General features: G+C 51.3%; 1 protein-coding gene across 4 annotated transcripts in view; it reads left to right on the top strand.

The window, feature by feature from the left end:
- Positions 1-18,688, top strand: part of EVC (EvC ciliary complex subunit 1) — a 99,569-nt gene that overhangs the window by 76,998 nt on the left and 3,883 nt on the right. For all 4 annotated transcript variants that reach the window (XM_061420786.1, XM_061420784.1, XM_061420783.1 and 1 more), the window contains exons 14-18: positions 931-1,141; positions 2,796-3,002; positions 8,471-8,615; positions 11,652-11,763; positions 17,756-17,882. In XM_061420786.1, the coding sequence (XP_061276770.1) occupies positions 931-1,141; positions 2,796-3,002; positions 8,471-8,615; positions 11,652-11,763; positions 17,756-17,882 (802 nt within the window). The remainder of the gene's footprint in view (positions 1-930; positions 1,142-2,795; positions 3,003-8,470; positions 8,616-11,651; positions 11,764-17,755; positions 17,883-18,688) is intronic.

Raw genomic sequence — 18,688 nt, 5'->3', positions numbered from 1 at the left:
AAAGGATGGGCAGCAGAAGATGGGATAATTTTAACCTGTTGCTTCTGGAAAGCTTCCCTGTGGGGCATGACTGTTTGGGGTGTTTCTTAGTGGGTCAGTGTATTAGTCAGGATTCTCCAAACAGAACCAATAGAAGACATAGTATAGGTGATATAGGTAAAGATATAGGTGGGCTTCCCAGGTGGGCTTCCCAGGTGGCGCTAGTGGTAAAGAGCTTCCCTGCCAATACAGGAGACATAGGAGGCACGAGTTCAGTCCCTAGGTCGGGAAGATCCCCTGGAGGAGGGTGTGGCAACCCCCTCTAGTATTCTTGCCTGCAGAATCCAATGGACACAGGAGCCTGGAGGGCCACCGTCCATAGAGTTGCAAAGGGTCAGACACAACGGAAGCAACTTAGCATGCATGCATAGGTACAGATATAGAGAAGTTGAGAAGTCACAGGATCCACGGTAGGCAAGCTGGAGACTCAGGAGAACCAATATGTAATTTCAGTCCCAAGTTCAAAGGCCTGAGAACTCAGGGGCTAATGGTGTGATGTCCAGTTTGAAGGTCAGCAGTACCAAGACCCAGGAAAAGCCAATGTTCCAGTTTAAGTACAAAGAGAAGGAAGTACAAAGGAAAACCATGTCCCACTCAAGGCAGTCAGGCAGGAGGAGTTACCCCTTACTTGTGGTTAAGTGGGCCTTTTCGTCTCTTCACACCTTCAACTGATTGGACAAGGCCCACCCACTTTAGGGAGAACCATCTGCTTTACTCATTTATTCAAATATTAATCTCATCCAGAAACACCCTCACAGCAGCTCTCAGAATGATATTGGATCAGCTGTCCATTCAGCCCATGGCCCAGCCAAGCTCACACATAAAATTAAGCACCACACTGACACCAGGAACACTCACCGCCCCCCAACCTCCTCCCCACTGTCTCCAAAGGTCCACTCAGTGCATCCTGCAGGGGCACGGACTGCTCCTGCGTTCGGCTCTCCGGAGGCTGGCTCTCCGCGGCAGTGCCATCACCACCCTGGCCCAGATGAGGCTGTCCGGGAAGAAAAGCCTTCTCCAGGAGCTGCGGGAGCAACACGCCCTGGAGCAGGGCTCCTCCCAGTGTCTGGACGAGCACCAGTGGCAACTGCTCAGAGCCTTGGTAAGACCATGCCTCAGGCCCTGCCCCACCCAGAGCAGGAGTACCGCTTCCTTGGCTTCCAGGTTCCAGTCTGGTTTAGTCAAAGCCCCAATCCTGGGGACTTCTCTGGCTAAGATTCCTTGCTCCCAGTGCAGCAGGGGCCTAGGTTCAATCCCTGGTCGGGGAACCAGATCCCACATGCTGCAAGTAAGAGTTTGCATGCTGCAACTGAGAGAAAAAACCAAAGATCTTGCGTGCCTCAGCTAAAAATATCCTGCAAGCTGCAATGAAAATTGAGGCTCCTGTGTGCCACAGTTGGGACCTGGTACAGCCAAATAATTAAATGAGTGCTTAGTTGCTTAGTCATGTCCGACTCTTTGTGACCCCTTAGACTGTGGCCCACCAGGCTTCTCTGTCCATGGGATTTTTCAGGCAAGAATACTGCAGTGGGTTGCCATTTTCCTCCTCCAGGGAATCTTCCTGACCCAGGGATCGAACCCACTCTCCTATGTCTCCCGCATTGCAGGCAGGTTCTTTACCCACTGAGCCATCAGGGAAGCCCCCAAGTAAATAAATAAATTAAAAAAAATCAACCCTGCTCCCATATTGTTGTGGGTGGGGACAATGGCACAATAGGTACCCCTGCTGAGGGCATCCAGTATGCCCAAAGCTTGCAGTGTATATGATAATGACAATTATACTAAAGTTGCATAAGAAGTCAGAACACAGATAGGTGCAGTCATCATCAGGGGTTGAGAGAAGAGGGCTCTGTGGTCTCTTTTAAGGTCTTCACAAATCTAAAGAAAGACTGTAAATTGCAGGGCTGGGATTTAAACCCAGACAGGCTGACTCCAGGACTGCTATTGAGCTGTATGAGCAGCTGATGTTTTCTGACCTATGAGTGAGGGACAAGCTCACCGTCTCTTTTTCTTGGCCCTGGAGGACTTGGTGGGAAGCAGGCAGCACTTCCTGCCCTACCTCCGACTCCCCAGCCTCCTTCTCCAACCCCTATTCCTTCAAGAGACGGACTTCTCACGGCCCCTATATTGGCTTCCATGATGTCCCAGACTACTCTCAGACTCAGATGTGACTGAAGAACCTCTCTGCTGTGTGACTTTTAGAAAGTTGCTCAGCGTCTCTGCTCCTCTGTGTCCTCATCACTCCTAGTGATCAGGTCTCAAAGTGTTTGGGGTGATCAAGTAAGTTCTTGTACATGTAAAGAGCCATGGATGGCACTGGGCACACTGTTGGTGCTCAATAAATGCCCAAAGGGATCGTCAAGATCCCCAGGCTCATCCACTGTGTACAAGTTTTTGCCAGGCCAGAGGTGCCCACTCCTACCCTTCTCCAACCTTTCTGGGACCCCAGGCAGGGCCAACCCCACCTCCTGGTTTGGTCCTAACCAGAGCATCCATTGACTTCCCTGGAGCTCAAACGGTAAAGGTGATGCAGGAGACCAGGGTTCAGTCCCTGGCTCAGGAAGATCCTCTGGAGCAGGGAATGGCAACCCACTCCAGTATTCTTGCTTAGAGAATTCCATGGACAGAGAAGCCTGGCAGGCTACAGTTCATGGGGTCGCCAAGAGTCAGACACGATTGAGTGGCTAACACACATGCACAGAGCATCCATGCAGGCGACAGGGGTCTCCAGTCTTCTCCCCGCCCGACTTTTCCAGGAGGCGCGCGTGCTGGAGGAGACCGGCAGGCTGGAGGAGGAGGCACAGCAGACGCGCCTGCAGCTTCAGCAGCAGCTCCTGGCCGAGGCCCAGGAAGTCGGGCAGCTCCTGCAGCAGCACACGGAGCACGCCATCGGGCAGGCGCTGCTGGGCCACGCGCGGAACACAGCCTCCAGGAGCCGGGCCAAGGACACAGACGACTTCAAGGTGCGGGGCCGCCCCAGCCCCCAGGGAGCCCAGGGGACCAGAGGCGGGGGTCAGGGGTGAACGAGAGAAGGGATTTGAGCAGAGCAGCAGCTGGGCCTGCCCAGGAGCCTTGAGACCTGCAGAGCTCTTTGCCTCTGAGCTGCCTTTTCCCCTTGCTGTAAGAGGGAACGCCTGCCCCGTGGAGCGGTGAGGATTTCTGCCCGCTGCCCAGCCCTGTCTCCCGTCCTTCTGAGCACCAGCTCGGTCCTTGCACCAGCCCAGAGAGGAATGTCATTTCAGCCAGAGCCTCCCAGTGAGTCAGTGGCAGGTAACAGAGTCTGAGCCTAAGTCCCTCCCCCAGGGGCAGGCCCTCCCTGCCCTTGGCCACCTCTGTGGGAACCTGAGCACTGGTGGAGTTGTCCCTGATGGCTGACCATTGCTGCTAACATCAGTCTGACTTGAGTAAGCCGTGGTTGTCTCCTTGCACTGAGTTATGACAAACCACAGGAGTGAAAACCACCTTCGTAAGAAGTGACGTGGGCATCGCCCTTCTAAGTCAGTGGAGGGGTGGGTGGGGCTTTGACTGCCTCATCTCACTGGGCTCTTACCACAGCCCTTGCCTGGAAAGGATAATTTTTCTTCCCATTGTTCAGGTGGGAAGACTGAGGAGTTTCACTGGGCAGAAGACATGCTTAAAGCCCCCCAGCCTCAGTGAGTGGCTGGGACTGGAGGCTGGTCATGTCTGGAATGACCAGCACGTGCTTGGCTTCTCCTTTCCTGCCTCCTCCCTCAAGCTGTAAGAAAAGGCAGGGGACCCCCACGTGTTGCAGATCTCAGCAGAGAGAGTCTGTGGCTGGTACCCATGGGAGGTGTTTTAGATTTGGGCTGGCAGCAGACCCATCTGGGATGTGCCAGGACCCTCGAGGGCACTTCCATGAGTCCCTTCATTTACATAAAGTCACTCACCTGCACAGCAGAGAGATTGGCCCCTCAATTCTGAAACACCCCATCTCGTTCCAGATCTTTGGTGTCTGCCACACTTCATCATCCAGACCTCAGGGCTAGTGATGCTGGGAGAGTCTCTTCCCTCTCCTAAAACCTTACAACTCTGACCTAATCAATGGTCATTACGTGAAAACAGAATGAAACATACGTGTGGCATATCTTCTCCTCGGCTTCTCCAAAGGACTCTGAGTCAGGCTTAGATAACGGACCCCCACCAGACACACACCCACCAGAAAGAACGTGGGCCCGGTGTCTGGAAGGATGTTCTTTGCTGGACCTCTGTTCACAGGGCCCCTCGGCCTCGGGCCCTGCGGCAGGTGCTGGGACAGAGGAGCCAGGTGGCAGTGTTCCTGCCTTCAGGGAGCTTATCATCTACTGGGAGAGGACACGCTAACTTGACAAGTTGTGCTGGATGGGAGCTGAGATGCAGGCAGCGCCGAGGGGGATCGAGAGAGGGCTGAAACATTGGACATTCTAGAGCAAGTGTATTTGCTGACTTGAGTGGTACACCAGCCGGAAAAACTGGGGAGGAGGAGAGGGAGGTGGCCAGGACGGAGGCCCTGGAGAAGGGAGGAAGGCTGCAATGCAGAGAGGTGGACACCGCCCCCCTGTGGCAGGAGCCTAGAGGGACAGAAGGTGTGAAGTGCAGGTGGGTTTGCTGACTTGACAGGGAAGAAGAGGGACTTCCTGTCTTCTGCGTTGCTGCTGCTGCTGCTAAGTTGCCTCAGTCGTGTCCGACTCTGTGGGACCCCATAGACGGCAGCCCATCAGGCTCCACCGTCCCTGGGATTCTCCAGGCAAGAACACTGGAGCAGGTTGCCATTTCCTTCTCCAATGCAGGAAAGTGAAAAGTGAAAGTGAAGTCACTCAGTTGTGTCCAACTCTTAGCGACCCCATGGACTGCAGCCTACCAGGCTCCTCTGTCCATGGGATTTTCCAGGCAAGAGTACTGGAGTGGGGTGCCATTGCCTTCTCCCATCTTCTGCATTACATGTGCTAAATGAAATCCAAGGAAGGCTGTTAGCGGGAGCTCCTGACTGGAAGTGCAAGGCCAGAGCTCAGAGTCCTTGGGGGTGGAGTCAGATGTGAATGTTGGATGGAGAGGGAGAGAGAAGCGACCACAGTAAGGGAGGAGCAGGACTTAGGGGTGAGGAGACGGACTCTCATCTCCTCTGCATCCCGAGCTGCAGCCCTCCTCACCTCCACGGCTTCCATCCACGCCAGCACGTCAGGGTATATTTCTCAGCCCTACGAACATAATGAATCACTCAACAATAATGAATGGGCATTTTTTTTCTTGCCCAGAGCTTGAAGCCATTCAGTAAATGTTTGCTGAAATGGTGAATCGAACCTGACCTTTGCCCATCATCTCATAAGGTAAAAGGTGATGACTTTACAAGTGCCCAACCATGTCCCCAGTGATAGGGCATCCCAGCATTTCTTCTCTGTTCTGCTTTGGGTCCAAAGGTGTGTCATTGAGGACTGTGTATAACTGCAAGTGACAGAAATCTGTGCTTAAGTAAATGGAAGTTACTGATCTCACATAACAAGAAATGTGGTGGTTCCAGGCTGGCACAGAGGATCAATGATGTGACCAAGGACCAACCTCTTTCTGATCCATCATTATTGGTGTTGGTTTTGTTGCCTCATGGTCTCAAAATGGCTGCTGCTGCTCCATACATCAGGCTGTGTCCTGGCCAGAAGAGGGAAACACAAAGTCTATCACCCTCACCAAGGCTTTGCTTAATGTTGGGAAAAGGGAGGCCCTCAACAGACTCTCTCTAACATTGCATCTCACTGGTCAGGACTGGGTCATACACCCAGCGTCAGACCATCCCTGACCAAGGAAAATAAGATTATTCAGTTCAGTTCAGTTCAGTTGCTCAGTCATGTCCAACTCTTTGCGACCCCATGAATCACAGCACGCCAGGCCTCCCTTTCCATCACCATCTCCCGGAGTTCACTCAAACTCACATCCATCCAGTCAGTGATGCCATCCAGCCATCTCATCCTCTGTCGTCCCCTTCTCCTCCTGCCCCCAATCCCTTCCAGCATCAGAGTCTTTTCCAATGAGTCAACTCTTCACATAGGTGGCCAAAGTACTGGAGTTTCAGCTTTAGCATCATTCCTTCCAAAGAACACCCAGGGCTGATCTCCTTCAGAATGGACTGGTTGGATCTCCTTGCAGTCCAAGGGACTCTCAAGAGTCTTCTCCAACACCACAGTTCAAAAGCATCAATTCTTCGGCGCTCAGCTTTCTTCATAGTCCAACTCTCGCATCTATACATGACCACTGGAAAAACCATAGCCTTGACTAGACGGACCTTTGTTGGCAAAGTAATGTCTCTGCTTTTGAATATGCTATCTAGGTTGGTCATAACTTTTCTTCCAAGGAGTAAGTGTCTTTTGATTTCATGGCTGCAGTCACCATCTGCAGTGATTTTGGAGCTCAAAAAAATAAAGTCAGCCACTGTTTCCACTGTTTCCCCATCTATTTCCCATGAAGTGATGGGACCAGATGCCATGATTTTTGTTTTCTGAATGTTGAGCTTTAAGCCAACTTTTTCACTCTCCTCTTTCACTTTCATCAAGAGGCTTTTTAGTTTTTCTTCACTTTGTGCCATAAGGGTGGTGTCATCTGCATATCTGAGGTGATTGATATTTCTCTCGGCAATCTTGATTCCAGCTTGTGCTTCCTCCAGCCCAGCGTTTCTCATGATATACTCTGCATATAAGTTAAATAAGCAGAGTGACAGTATACAGCCTTGACGTACTCCTTTTCCTATTTGGAACCAGTCTGTTGTTCCATGTCCAGTTCTAAGTGATTAAGGGGGCACAGGTTCAATCCCTGGTCAGGAAGATCCCACATGCTGCATGGCACAGCAAAAGAAAAAAAAAAAAAGTAGTGCAGATGAGGTAAATGCTATAGAAGTATAGAAGAAGAGTCAGATTATACGTGTGATCAAAAATAATGTGATCAAATCCACAGGCAGAAAGAAGCAACATGTGTTTAGGGATATTGTTGTTCAGTTGCTCAGTCACGTGCAATTCTTTGCAACCCCATGGACCGCAACCCCAAGGAACCACGCCAGGCTTCCTTGTCCTTTACCATCTCCTGGAGCTTGCTCAAACTCATGTCCGTTGAGTCGGTGATGCCATCCAGCTATCTCAACCTCTGTCATCCCTTTCTCCTGCCTTCAGTCCTTCCCAGCATCAGGGTCTTTTCCAGTGAGTCAGTTCTTCACATCAGGTGGCCAGAGTATTGGAGCTTTAGCTTCAGCATCAGTCCTTCCAGTGAACATTCAGGGTTGATTTCCTTTAGGGTTGACTGTTTGATCTTGCAGTCCAAGGGACTCTTAACTGAGTCTTCTCCAACACCACAATTCAAAAGCATCAATTCTTTGGCACTTAGCCTTCTTTATGGTCCAACTCTCACATCCATACATGACTACTGGAAAAACAATAGCTTTGACTATAGGACCTTTGTTGGCAAAGCAGTGTCTCTGCTCTTTAGTATGCCGTCTAGGTTCATCATGGCTTTTCTTCCAAGGAGCAAACATCTTTTAATTTCATGGCTGCAGTCACCATCTGCAGTGATTTTGGAGCCCAAGAAAATAAAGTCTGTCACTGTTTCCATTGTTTCCCATCTCTGCCATGAAGTGATGGGACCAGATGCCATGATCTTCATTTTTTGAATGTTGAGTTTGAAGCCAGCCTTTTCACTCTCCTCTTTCACTTTTTCAAGAGTCTGTTTAGTTCCTCTTTGCTTTCTGCCATAAGGGTGGTGTCATCTGCATATCTCAGGTTATTGATATTTCTCCCAGAAATCTTGATTCTGGCTTGTACTTAATTCAGCCTGGCATTTTGCATGATGTACTCTGCATATCAGTTAAATAAGCAGGGTGACAATATACAGCCTCGACATACTTCTTTCCCAATATGGAACCAGTCTGTTGTTCCATGTCCAGTTCTAACTGTTGCTTCCTGACCTGCATATAGGTTTCTCAAGAGGCAGGTCAGGTGGTCTGGTACTCCCAATCTCTTTCAGAATTTTCCACAGTTTATTGTGATCCACACAGTCAAAGGCTTTGGCATAGTCAATAAAGCAGAAATAGATAGTTTTCTGGAACTCTCTTACTTTTTCCATGATCCAGCGGATGTTGGCAATTTGATCTCTGGTTCCTCTGCCTTTTCTAAATCCAGCTTGAACATCTGGAAGTTCACAGTTCACATGTTGCGGAAGCCTGGCTTGGAGAATTTTGAGCATTTACTAGTGTGTGAGATGAGTGCAATTGTGCAGTAGTTTGACCATTCTTTGGCATTAATAATAAGATTATTAATGCTGGTTTAAACCAGCCAGGTGCTCTCTACCTGCTCTGGACCAGCGAAGTTTGGGAGTAAGTGGACTATGGGAGTCAGGACTGTGTTGGCCGTAGCTGGCTCTGTGTGTGCCCTCTACTAAGACCTTCCCCTCCTGCCCACAGAGAACGCTGATGGAGGCAGCCGTGGAGAGTGTCTACGTAACCAGCCCTGGCATCGGCCGGCTTGTGCAGGCATATTACCAGCAGATTGGGAGGGTCATGCAGGACCACGAGGAGAGAAGGCTGCAGCATCTGAAGACCCTGCAGGGTATGGTGCCCTCCACGAGGAAGCCCTGCCAGCAGCGAGCCAGATGTGCTCTTAGTTGGGGATGGGGTGGGATGTCAGCATTTTCAAATGGTTATTTAAGAGGATTTAATTTTTTTATGTTTTATGTATTTATTTATCCTTGCCTTGTCCCCCAAACCACCTTGAAGCCACCTTGGTTTCCCTGGTGGCTTAGATGGTAAAGAATCTGCCAGCAATGCAGGAGACCTGGGTTCAATCCCTGGTTGGGAAGATCCCCTGGAGAAGGGAGTGGCTACCCACTCCAGTATTCTTGCCTGGAGAATCCCATGGACAGAGGAGCCTGGTGGGCTGCATTCCATGGGGTCACAAAGAGTCAGACACGACTGAGCAACTAATACTTTCAATGACAATGACTTGTTCCCCAAAGGCTTTTGAAAAAGCACTTAAAGAAACATACCTATAGAGTACAATAGGATTTTTTTTTTTTTTAAGTAGATGAAGCGGGACAAGGAGAGGACAGTGAGATGGAATTAAAGTTCAGTCATCGTCTGGGACATATGTGAGCACTTTCCTACTTAAGAGGTGACATGCATTTGCCTCTGGGCTTCCTAGTGGCCAAAGAGACGTTCCCTCAATTTAAGCTGTCACAGTGACAATGAGTAAGAACAGGCCAGTGGCCCATATGTGGGCACATTTACCCATGAGAGTCAGTTTTTCCCTGTGGGTTCTCGTAAGAGGCCACCTGGGGGATGGAGCAGACCAGACCCCAGGGCCAGCAAGAACATCATGGAGTAACAGACAAAAACCAGTTCCTTAAAGTCTCTTGTTGTAATAGTCCTCCCCACACCTGGGGCTTTGGAGCAGGGGAGAATCCTATTTTCTCTGATGGGTTTTTCCTGGATTGTCCACAATCTCTAGACGAAGGACGGGAAGCTGGTCCTGGGAGCAGGTCTTCCATGAATCTTATTTTTCTCAATGAGCTCAGCTGCTGCTTTTTTCCTGCCGTTTCCCTGGGGAACTAGAGCTCTACATTCAAATAAAATCTGGGACCTGCCCAGAAATCTGCCAGCTGGCTACAGATCCTTCCTGATGGTTCTCTCAAGTAAGGGTAGGTCTCCTTTAGCAGGAGGCAGACGTGATTGATCATCCCTGCAGAACATTCAGGAACTGGGGTGTTCACATCCCCTCTCTAAGCCTCAGTTTCCCGACTTGTGGGGCTAGGCTCAGGCTCACCCTTCCTGCATCCTCTCAGCTCTAATTTCCTGCTTCCCTGATACCTCAACTTAGTGAGAGGATTTCTCGACAAATGCCTTGAAATGATGTAACTTGATCACACGAACTCCTTTTTTCATTCAGTCAACTCTTAAGAGTCCTAGAATGCTATGCCCCTGGGGATCATCCAGGATGGACCTTTCTATTAATTCTAGAAAGCTTGGGTCCAGGGAGGTCAGTGGCCTGTTGACATCTCATAGCTCGGTCAGTATGGCAACTGCTGTTGCTGCTGCTGCTAAGTCGCTTCAGTCGTGTCTGACTCTGTGTGATCCCATAGACAGCAGCCCACCAGGCTCCCCGTCCCTGGGATTCTCCAGGCAAGAACACTGGAGTGGGTTGCCATTTCCTTCTCCAGTGCATGAAAGTGAAAAGTGAAAGTGAAGTAGCTCAGTCGTGTCCGACCCTCAACAACCCCATGGAGTGCAGCCCAGCAGGCTCCCCCGTCCATGGGATTTTCCAGGCAAGAGTACTGGAGTGGGGTGCCATTGCCTTCTCTGGTATGGCAACTAGGTAAGTGTAACTAGATAAATGTAGCGGCTAGCTAAGAATAAGCATGTTCTGAGATGACTAGCGCAGGTGGCGCTAGTGGTAAAGAACCTGCCTGCCAGCGCAGGAGACAAAAAAGAGACTTGGGTTCGATCCCTGGGTCAGGAAGATCCCCTGAAGAAGGTCATGGCAACCCACTTGTCTAGTGAATCACATAGACAGAGGAGCCTGGTGGGCTATGGTCGATGGGGTCACAAGGAGTCAAACACAATTGAGACGACTTAAGACACAGCGTGCACAAGATGACTAGGAAATATGAAATATATATATGATGAAATATGAAAAAATGTATATATGAAAAAAATATATAAATATATATTGTTATGGCTGTGGTCTAATAAGCAGTTAATTCAGGTAGTAGCAAGAATGCAGGAGAAAATAATTTTGATCATCATCTGTTTCAAAATATACCATTGTTTTAAATAATTAAAAAAAGAAGAGGAAACGTGTTCTGATATATAGACCAGTGCACCTTAGACTCAGAAACCAAACCTCTCAGCTCCTTGGAAAGCACCCGGTTCAGCACCCATGTCTGTAGGACTCACTGCATGCGTACAGCACTTTGCGTAGGATGGTTTTCTTTCCTGGTGTGGACTTTTAACCATTTTTGGTGGCCTTTTAGTGTTGACCCTTTCTTATTAGGCTTTCCTTTCTCCCAATACTTAACAAGAAAGCGGGGCTGAGCAGATGCAGGCAGAGCTGGGGTACTGTCCTCATTGGTGCATGGGGTGTGATGGAAACTGTGGCTTCCTCCTGCACACGAAGCCCTTCCCAGGGTGAAGCATGGAGCTGGTAAACAGCACACCTGAGAGCAGGTGTGTCCTGCTCATCTCTGCACCCCAGCGCCTGGCCCCTTCCCAGCACAGTGTGAGTCCTTCAAACACCCACCTCGATCATTGTGTGTTATGTGGGCTTCCCTGGTAGCTCAGCTGGTAAAGAATCCGCCTGCAATGCAGGAGACCCTGGTTCAATTTCTTGATCAGGAAGATCCCCTGGAGAAGGGATAGTCTACCCACTCTAGTATTCTTGGGCTTCCCTGGTGGCTCAGACAGTAAAGAATCTGCCTGCAATGCAGGAGACCTGGGTTTGATCCCTGGGTTGGGAAGATCCCCTGGAAAAGGAAACAGCTACCCAACTCCTGTATTCTTGCCTGGAGAATTCCAAGGACAGAGGAGCCTGGTGGGCTACAGTCCATGGGTGGTAAAGAGTCAGACAGGAATGTGCGACTTTCACTTTCAGGTGAGAGAATAGAAGATTACAAGCTGTGGAAAAAGCAAGAACTCGCCGATCCTTCGTCTGGGGCCGAGATGGCAGGTGGAGCTCAGGAAGCCTCCAGAGCTGTTCACCAGAGGTAAGGCCTCCCGCTGGCTGAGGGTCCCCACGCAAAGGTCCCAGCCCCTGTGCATCGCCTTTGTCTCTAATACACTCTCAGCAGCTGACCTCCCATGCATTCGCCTGTGGGCCTGGGTTTCGTGTCCCATGTGGCAGCCCACAAGCCCCTGTCTGGTTCCCCCTCTAACTCGCAGCCCCTGGAAGGGACTTTGGCAGAAGGGCACAAGTCAAGATATGCTGAGGGCTTCGTCCCAAGGTTGGAGTGGTCTTCACAGCCCTGATGTGGCATCTCCTCTCTGATCCATGCTTAGCTGAGGCCCCAGGGGCAGGTAAGCCCAGGAAGCATGGTGAGGGGGCAGGGAAAGAGGAGGAGGACTGTTTCCTGCTGCTGCCATAGCAACGCCCACCCCTGCACCGCCACTATCACACTCCGTGTTGTCTCAGGGAGCCGAATGTCAGAAGTTAGGCTGATGCTACTGGTTTTCTGGGCCTCCCAGGCCAAAATCAGGGTGTTGCTGGCTGGCCTATCATCAGAGGCTCTGGAAGCTTCCAGGCTTCTTCAGGTGTCAGCGGAATCCAGTTCCTTGTAGAACTGAGGTTCTGTTTCCTTGTGGCTGTTGGCTGGGCCCACCCTGACCTCCCAGTGGCCTCTCTCTGCATCCAGAGATGTGGTCCCTGCATCCAGAACATTAAGTCTTGCCCACACTTGTCATCTCTTCTGCTGCATCTCTCTGACCGCACCTGGAGAAACCTCTGTGTTCACAGACTCCAGTGATTGTTGTTGTTTAGTCGCTCAGTCGTGTCTGACTCTCTGCGACCCATGGACTATGCAGCCTGCCAGGCTCCTCTGTCCATGGGATTCTCCATGCAAGAATACTGGAGTGGGTTGCCATCTCCTTCTCCAGGGGATCTTCCTGACCTAGGTATTGAACCCAGGTATCCTGAATCACAGGCAGATTCTTTACCACTGAGCCACCAGGGAAGTCCCCCAGTGATTTGGACCCACCTAGATAATCCAGCAGAGAAGGCAACGGCACCCCACTCCAGTACTCTTGCCTGGAAAATAGACGGAGAAGCCTGGTAGGCTGCTGTCCATTGGGTTGCTAAGAGTCAGACACGACTGAGCAACTTCACTTTCACTTTTCACTTTCATGCACTGGAGAAGGAAATGGCAACCCACTCCAGTGTTCTTGCCTGGAGAATCCCAGGGATGGGAGAGCCTAGTGGGCTGCCATCTCTGGGGTCGCACAGAGTCGGACATGACTGAAGCGACTTAGCAGCAGCAGCAGCAGCAGCAGATAATCCAAGTTAATGTCCAAATCTTAAAACCAGTAACCTTAATCACCCCAGCAGAGTCCTGATTGCCATGTAACATAACATCTTCACACGTTCCAGGGATTAGGGTGTAGTGGGGGGCGCTGTGTGGCCTACCACTAGGAGGGAAAAGCCAATAAGGCCTGTGACAATGAGGGGTTTCCATGCCAACTGAGGCCCACCCCAATCTGGACCTTCTTATGGACTCAAGGAGATGGGCATTGAGGGAAGGGCATCGAGGGTCATGTATGAGCCTCTAAATCACTGAAACTAAATCACACACCTGCACCCCCACTGGGCTTTGCTTATTTATTTTCCATAAACCCAACAGAGTTGGACCAAGGAGTGGCAGAGGCCCCAACTCTTGGGTCACTGGGGTCAAAGTGGAGCCCTTGGCCCACAAGATGTATAGAACTCAACTTCCAATAATGCCAGCAAGGGGTGAGGAAAATAGGGGACTTGTCTACCAAGTCTACCGAGCCCCTTCCACGGTGGTTGAGGGTCTGCCCTGGAGGCATTAATTCTACAGCGTTCTCAGGCATCCCTGAGCTGGCCAAGCCCCACACCCCATGGTCAGAGGAAGCCCTGAGACCTGGGCAGAGGTACTCGTAATGAGACATTGGCATGCATGGAAACTGTCCCCTGAAGGGCAGCCAACCACCACGTAGGCTGAAGGGATGTGGGCTTAGCACCAGCATGTCCCCATAAGCACATACTTAGGTCCTGAGGTAGGCACAGGGGACAGTGCTTCCCACCTGAGAGCTTAGAGCCTAGAGGGAGAGATGGACAAATTAAAAAGAAAACAAGTCGGCACAGGCGCTGTGATGAGGGAGGGGGCATTGTGGGACCGCAGCGGGGATGGGGCTCCCTTGTCTAAGGAGAGGCATCTCGCCAGCTGGAACTAGCAGCAGGACCACCGCTCTCCAGGATGGAGGAAAGTGAGCTACATCCTGGGCCACCGAGTAAATCCCAGCCCTTCTCTGATGCTCCTTTAAGAAGCAGGATCCGCAACGTCCCCCAGATCAGACTGAGTCCAGCTTCCCCTCCGTAAATCCTCTGGCCATGAGCTGCTGCTGCTGCTAAGTCACTTCAGTCGTGTCCGACTCTGTGCGACCCCAGAGACAGCAGCCCACCAGGCTCCCCCGTCCCTGGGATTCTCCAGGCAAGAACACTGGAGTGGGTTGCCATTTCCTTCTCCAGTGCATAAAAGTAAAAAGTGAAAGTGAAGTCGCTGAGTCATGTCCGACCTTTAGCATGAGCAGTGGTCAGCAAATACCCTGCCATTGGGTTGAGGCTGGGACTCACTCTGACTGTTGGCACAGTCTTCAAACTACAGTCCAGCAGTTCTCAGATTTGGGGGCATCTGTCTCTCGTGGCTTTGTGCTGAACATGCTGGTTGCAACCCTGGACACCCAGACTCAGGGACTTGGAGCAGGGCCCAAACATCTGAATTGCTAACACTCTCCAGTCCTTTGTGATCCCAGGGCTCCACTTTGACCCCAGTGACCCAAGAGCAGGGGCCTTAGCCACCACCTGGTCCAACCCTGCTGGGTTTATGGAAAATAAAGAAGCAAAGCCCAGCGGGAGTGCGGGTCTCACTGATCTTAGAGACTCATATATGACCGTCAGTGCTCTTCCCTCCATGCCCATCTCCTTGAATTCATAAGTGCAGTTTCTAGTGAAAGTCAGCCAGAGCTCCTAGGGACAGAGCAGCGTGGTGATGACAGATACCGATTTTAAAAAGGATATGAGAATAAGCACGCACATGAAGCACTTCTCAGTCAGATGGTAAATTTCACACTTCTTCTCTGGTGAGGGGTGGGATTGTAAGCGAGCCCACCTAGGGATACCAGGTGATACTTAGAGGCCCCTCCCACCCTTTACGCCCCGGGCCCCAGGTTCCCCATCTGTAAAACAGCGTTGCCATAGCACCTATTACTACGGACGTATAAGTGTCAGATAAGCCATGCAAAGCCTGCAAAACTCTCACGCCGAGGCCGGCACGTGGCAGGGCACCGATGTCCATCACTGCTGTCAGCACCGTCTTGGCAGAGACGTTGGCACTGCACGTGGTGCAATGTGAAATTCAAACAGTTCTGGAATCAGAACTCTTTCAAATGGATATTTTTGAAGTATCCATTCCCGTAGTCGCATTTGTGTCCACATAAGGCATCCACGAGCTGATGCACTCAACCAGGTGACCCTGTCCTCAGCCGGCTCTCTCGTCTTAGGTCCTCGTCACTCCCCTCCTGGTTTGGAGCTGCAGCCTCTGCCCAGACCCCCACTCAGCCTTCCTGCTTTCTATGCTGCAGCCACGGCATCGCATGAAACACCAGACAGCCGTGTCTCAGATTCTCCCAGACCCTTGAGACTGCAGGGTCTTGCGTGGCTCCCCAGCTCTTGAGACTGAAGCCCTGCCCTAACCAGGGGACACAGGCCCTTCCTGGGCAGTCCTGTCACTTCCCAGGGTTCCCAAGAGCCAGGTCCATGGGGGAGATGAAAAGTCAGCTGGATGACAGTCGAGAGTGACCAGGACTAGGGACAAGATGCGTGTGGGACTGAGGCTGCTCACAGAAAGAAGCCACCTGGCCTCTGTAGCGGGCTGAACAGGGGTCCCCAAAAGTGAGGTGAACGTCGCTCAGTCGTGTCCAACTCTTTGTGACCCCATGAACTATACAGTCCATGGAATTCTCCAGGCCAGAATACTGGAGTTGGTAGCCCTTCCCTTCTCCGGGGGATCTTCCCAACCCAGGGATCAAACCCAGGTCTCCTGCATTGCTTTACCAGCTGAGCCACCAGGGAAACCCAAGAATACTAGAGTGGGCACCTATCCCTTTTCCAGCAGATCTTCCCAACTCAGCAATCAGCGGATTCTTTACCAGCTGAGCTACCAGGGAAGCCAAAAGGTCCATGTCCTAAGCTCTGGAATCCATAGATGCTAAGTCACTTCAGTCATGTCCAACTCTTTGTGAACCCATGGACTGTAGCCCGCCAGGTCCCTCTGTCCAGGGGATTCTCCAGGCAAGAATACTGGAGTGGGCTGCCATGCCCTCCTCCAGGGGAATCTTCCTGACCCAGGGATTGAACCTGCATCTCTTAACGCCTGCTGCATTGGCAGGTGGACCCATACATGTGACTTTATTTGGGAAAAGGATCATTGCAGATGTCATTTATGTTAAAGATCTTGAGATGAGGCCATCACCCTGGCTGATGGCCAGGGAAGCAGGGGGACATCTGACCACTCATGGAGGAGATGATGTGACAACAGAGGCAGAGACTGGAGTGATGCAGCCACAAGCCAAGGGGTGCCGGCAGGCACCTGAAGAGGCAGGGAACAGGTTCACCTCTAGAACCTCCTATGGAGCACAGCCTTGCCAACTCCTTAACTGAAGATTTCTGGACTCTTCCATGAGAGAGGATAGATGTGTTAGAAGCCTCCTAGTTTGGGGTCATTTGTTAGAGCAGCCCCAGCAAAGTAATGCAGCCTCTTTGAAGGTGTGAGAGAGACCACACTGCAGAGCACTGACCTCAGCTGCATCATAGTTACTTGTTTGATATCTCTCCCTCCCCTCAGCTCAAAGTAGGGCCCTGTAAGGGCAGAGATTATGAGTCTGCTATTCACAGCTGTGTCTTCAAAAGCCAGCATCACACCTGGAAGTCTAGAAATTCTTCTGTGAATCAATGAATGAGTGGAGGGAAGGATGGATGATAGGGTCTTGTAGGATGAATAAGAGTTTACCAGAAAAAGCAAAAAGAGAGGGAAAGATATTACTGGTAGAAAGAAGAGCATGAAGCAAGAGCTGGTGGAATTTCGTGCCTTCAGATACAATCCATGGACAGCTGATGCTAAAAGTGTCTTCTGCCTTCATGTCTAGAAGTTCAGCGCCTTTCAGAAAACCAATCATAAGAAGGAAAAGACAACGGCAGAGAACAATTACCGAAAGAGGGTGGGTGGAATTGAATGTTCCCCTTTGCTGAGGACCAGAGGAAGGTCTGCTGAGGAGGGGAGGGAGTCTCTGCTCCTGAAAGGGAGGTGGGGGTGCTGTCTCCAGGTCAGGGATCCTGCTTCAGCCCCAGCTCTGGCCCCTGCCACTGGCAGTAATGAGGCTGTCCTATTCAGGACTTCTCAGACTCTGCCTTCTAGGAAACCCAGCCTTCTGTTTTAGAGGGAGGAGCTCCAGCAATTCTGAAATTTTAAACAAAGACGGGTCCTTTCAGGGCACCATCTCGCCCACTCCCCACCCTCGCCACACCCCGGAATTAAATGGCTTTTCTCCTACGAAGATGCCACTTGCAGCCCGAACTCTGCAGGTGTGGGACTCAGGGTTGCCCCCCTACCCTCCACCCCGGCCCTCTGAGCTTCTCCCGAGCTCTTCTCCTCTCTGTCCTGTGGATATTACCAAACCACCCTGAAGATCAAGTGAAAAATTTGTGTGTGAGACTCTGTAAACTCCCCAGTGTTCATCGGAGGACATCTGTTTTTCTGATGAGTCAGTCGCGGGGCAGAGGGAGTCGAGAACTGCGTCTCGCATGGCTTCAGTAAATCAAGCCGCGATGGCGGTTATCCCCTGTTCTCCCCAAGGGCTCGGCCATCGGTCATCAGTTCCGCTGATTCAGCAGGTCCTCGGGGCAGGGTCGCGCTGGGTCTGATGAACCCGCTGGCAGGGCAGCGCTGACGGCCGCGTTCCTTCCCGCAGGATGCTGGCGCAGCAGAAAAAGTTCCTGGCTCAGTTCACCACGCACCAGCGGACTCGCCGTGACGCGCGGAAGCGGAAGGCGAGGGTCATGGACCATCTGGAAGCCCAGCTTGAGACCCAGCTACAGGTACAACTTGTGCAAACGCTCGTGTGCCATGTGGGCAGTGGTTTACAGGGGAGTGGAAACAGTGAAAAGCCAAGCTCGTGGTCACGTGACCAAGGCACAGGCGCCTTCGTGGGGACCACACACCCTGCGCCGGAGCCCCTCAGCCTCGGCGAGTCTCCTGGGCTAATGACGCATCAGCCTTGCAGCTCGATTATGAACTTCGATTCTGCCTGGGGTCTGCAGCGCCCAGCTTAGAGGCAAGCCCAGACCACTCATCAGCTTTGTCTGTTGAGCTGAAAAGAATGAGCATCTCCCTTGTGTGCCAATCGCCACCCCGTGGCCCTCTCGGTGTTAAGGCTGACCTTAGCATCATTCAGGCAGTGCTGCTGGGCCCAAGGCTTGCACTTTAGAATATCCAGGACGCTCATATTTCATGATGTAAAGTGAATATTTCATCCCAGAAAAATCTCCTTGGTGTGAGATAAGGTATGGCTATAAAGCAAAGCGGCTGCCCTTAAAAAGAAATCAGATATTCCAGAAAGGGAGTGCTGAGCAGTGTTGACCCATCTGAGTATTCACCAGCAGTGTGGCGTAACAACAGTGATATGATAGGGTGGTGACCCCTATTCCCTGAGGGCCTCCTGTAGACAGTCACTGAGGGCCTTAGGTTCATCCACAGCCAATAGTGGGTTACTCTTGGCATTTTACAGATGGGGAAACTGAGGCCCCAAGGGATCAGGCAGAGGGAGGGGTTAGATCCTGGTTCTGTGCTGCCTTCAAGGAGTCCCTCACACCTCAGTATTCTCATCTGTAAAGTGGGGCCCACA

Source organism: Bos javanicus, chromosome 6, assembly GCF_032452875.1.
Source record: "Bos javanicus breed banteng chromosome 6, ARS-OSU_banteng_1.0, whole genome shotgun sequence".
Classification (NCBI taxonomy): domain Eukaryota; kingdom Metazoa; phylum Chordata; class Mammalia; order Artiodactyla; family Bovidae; genus Bos; species Bos javanicus.
This window is presented reverse-complemented; position numbering and strand designations above follow the sequence as displayed.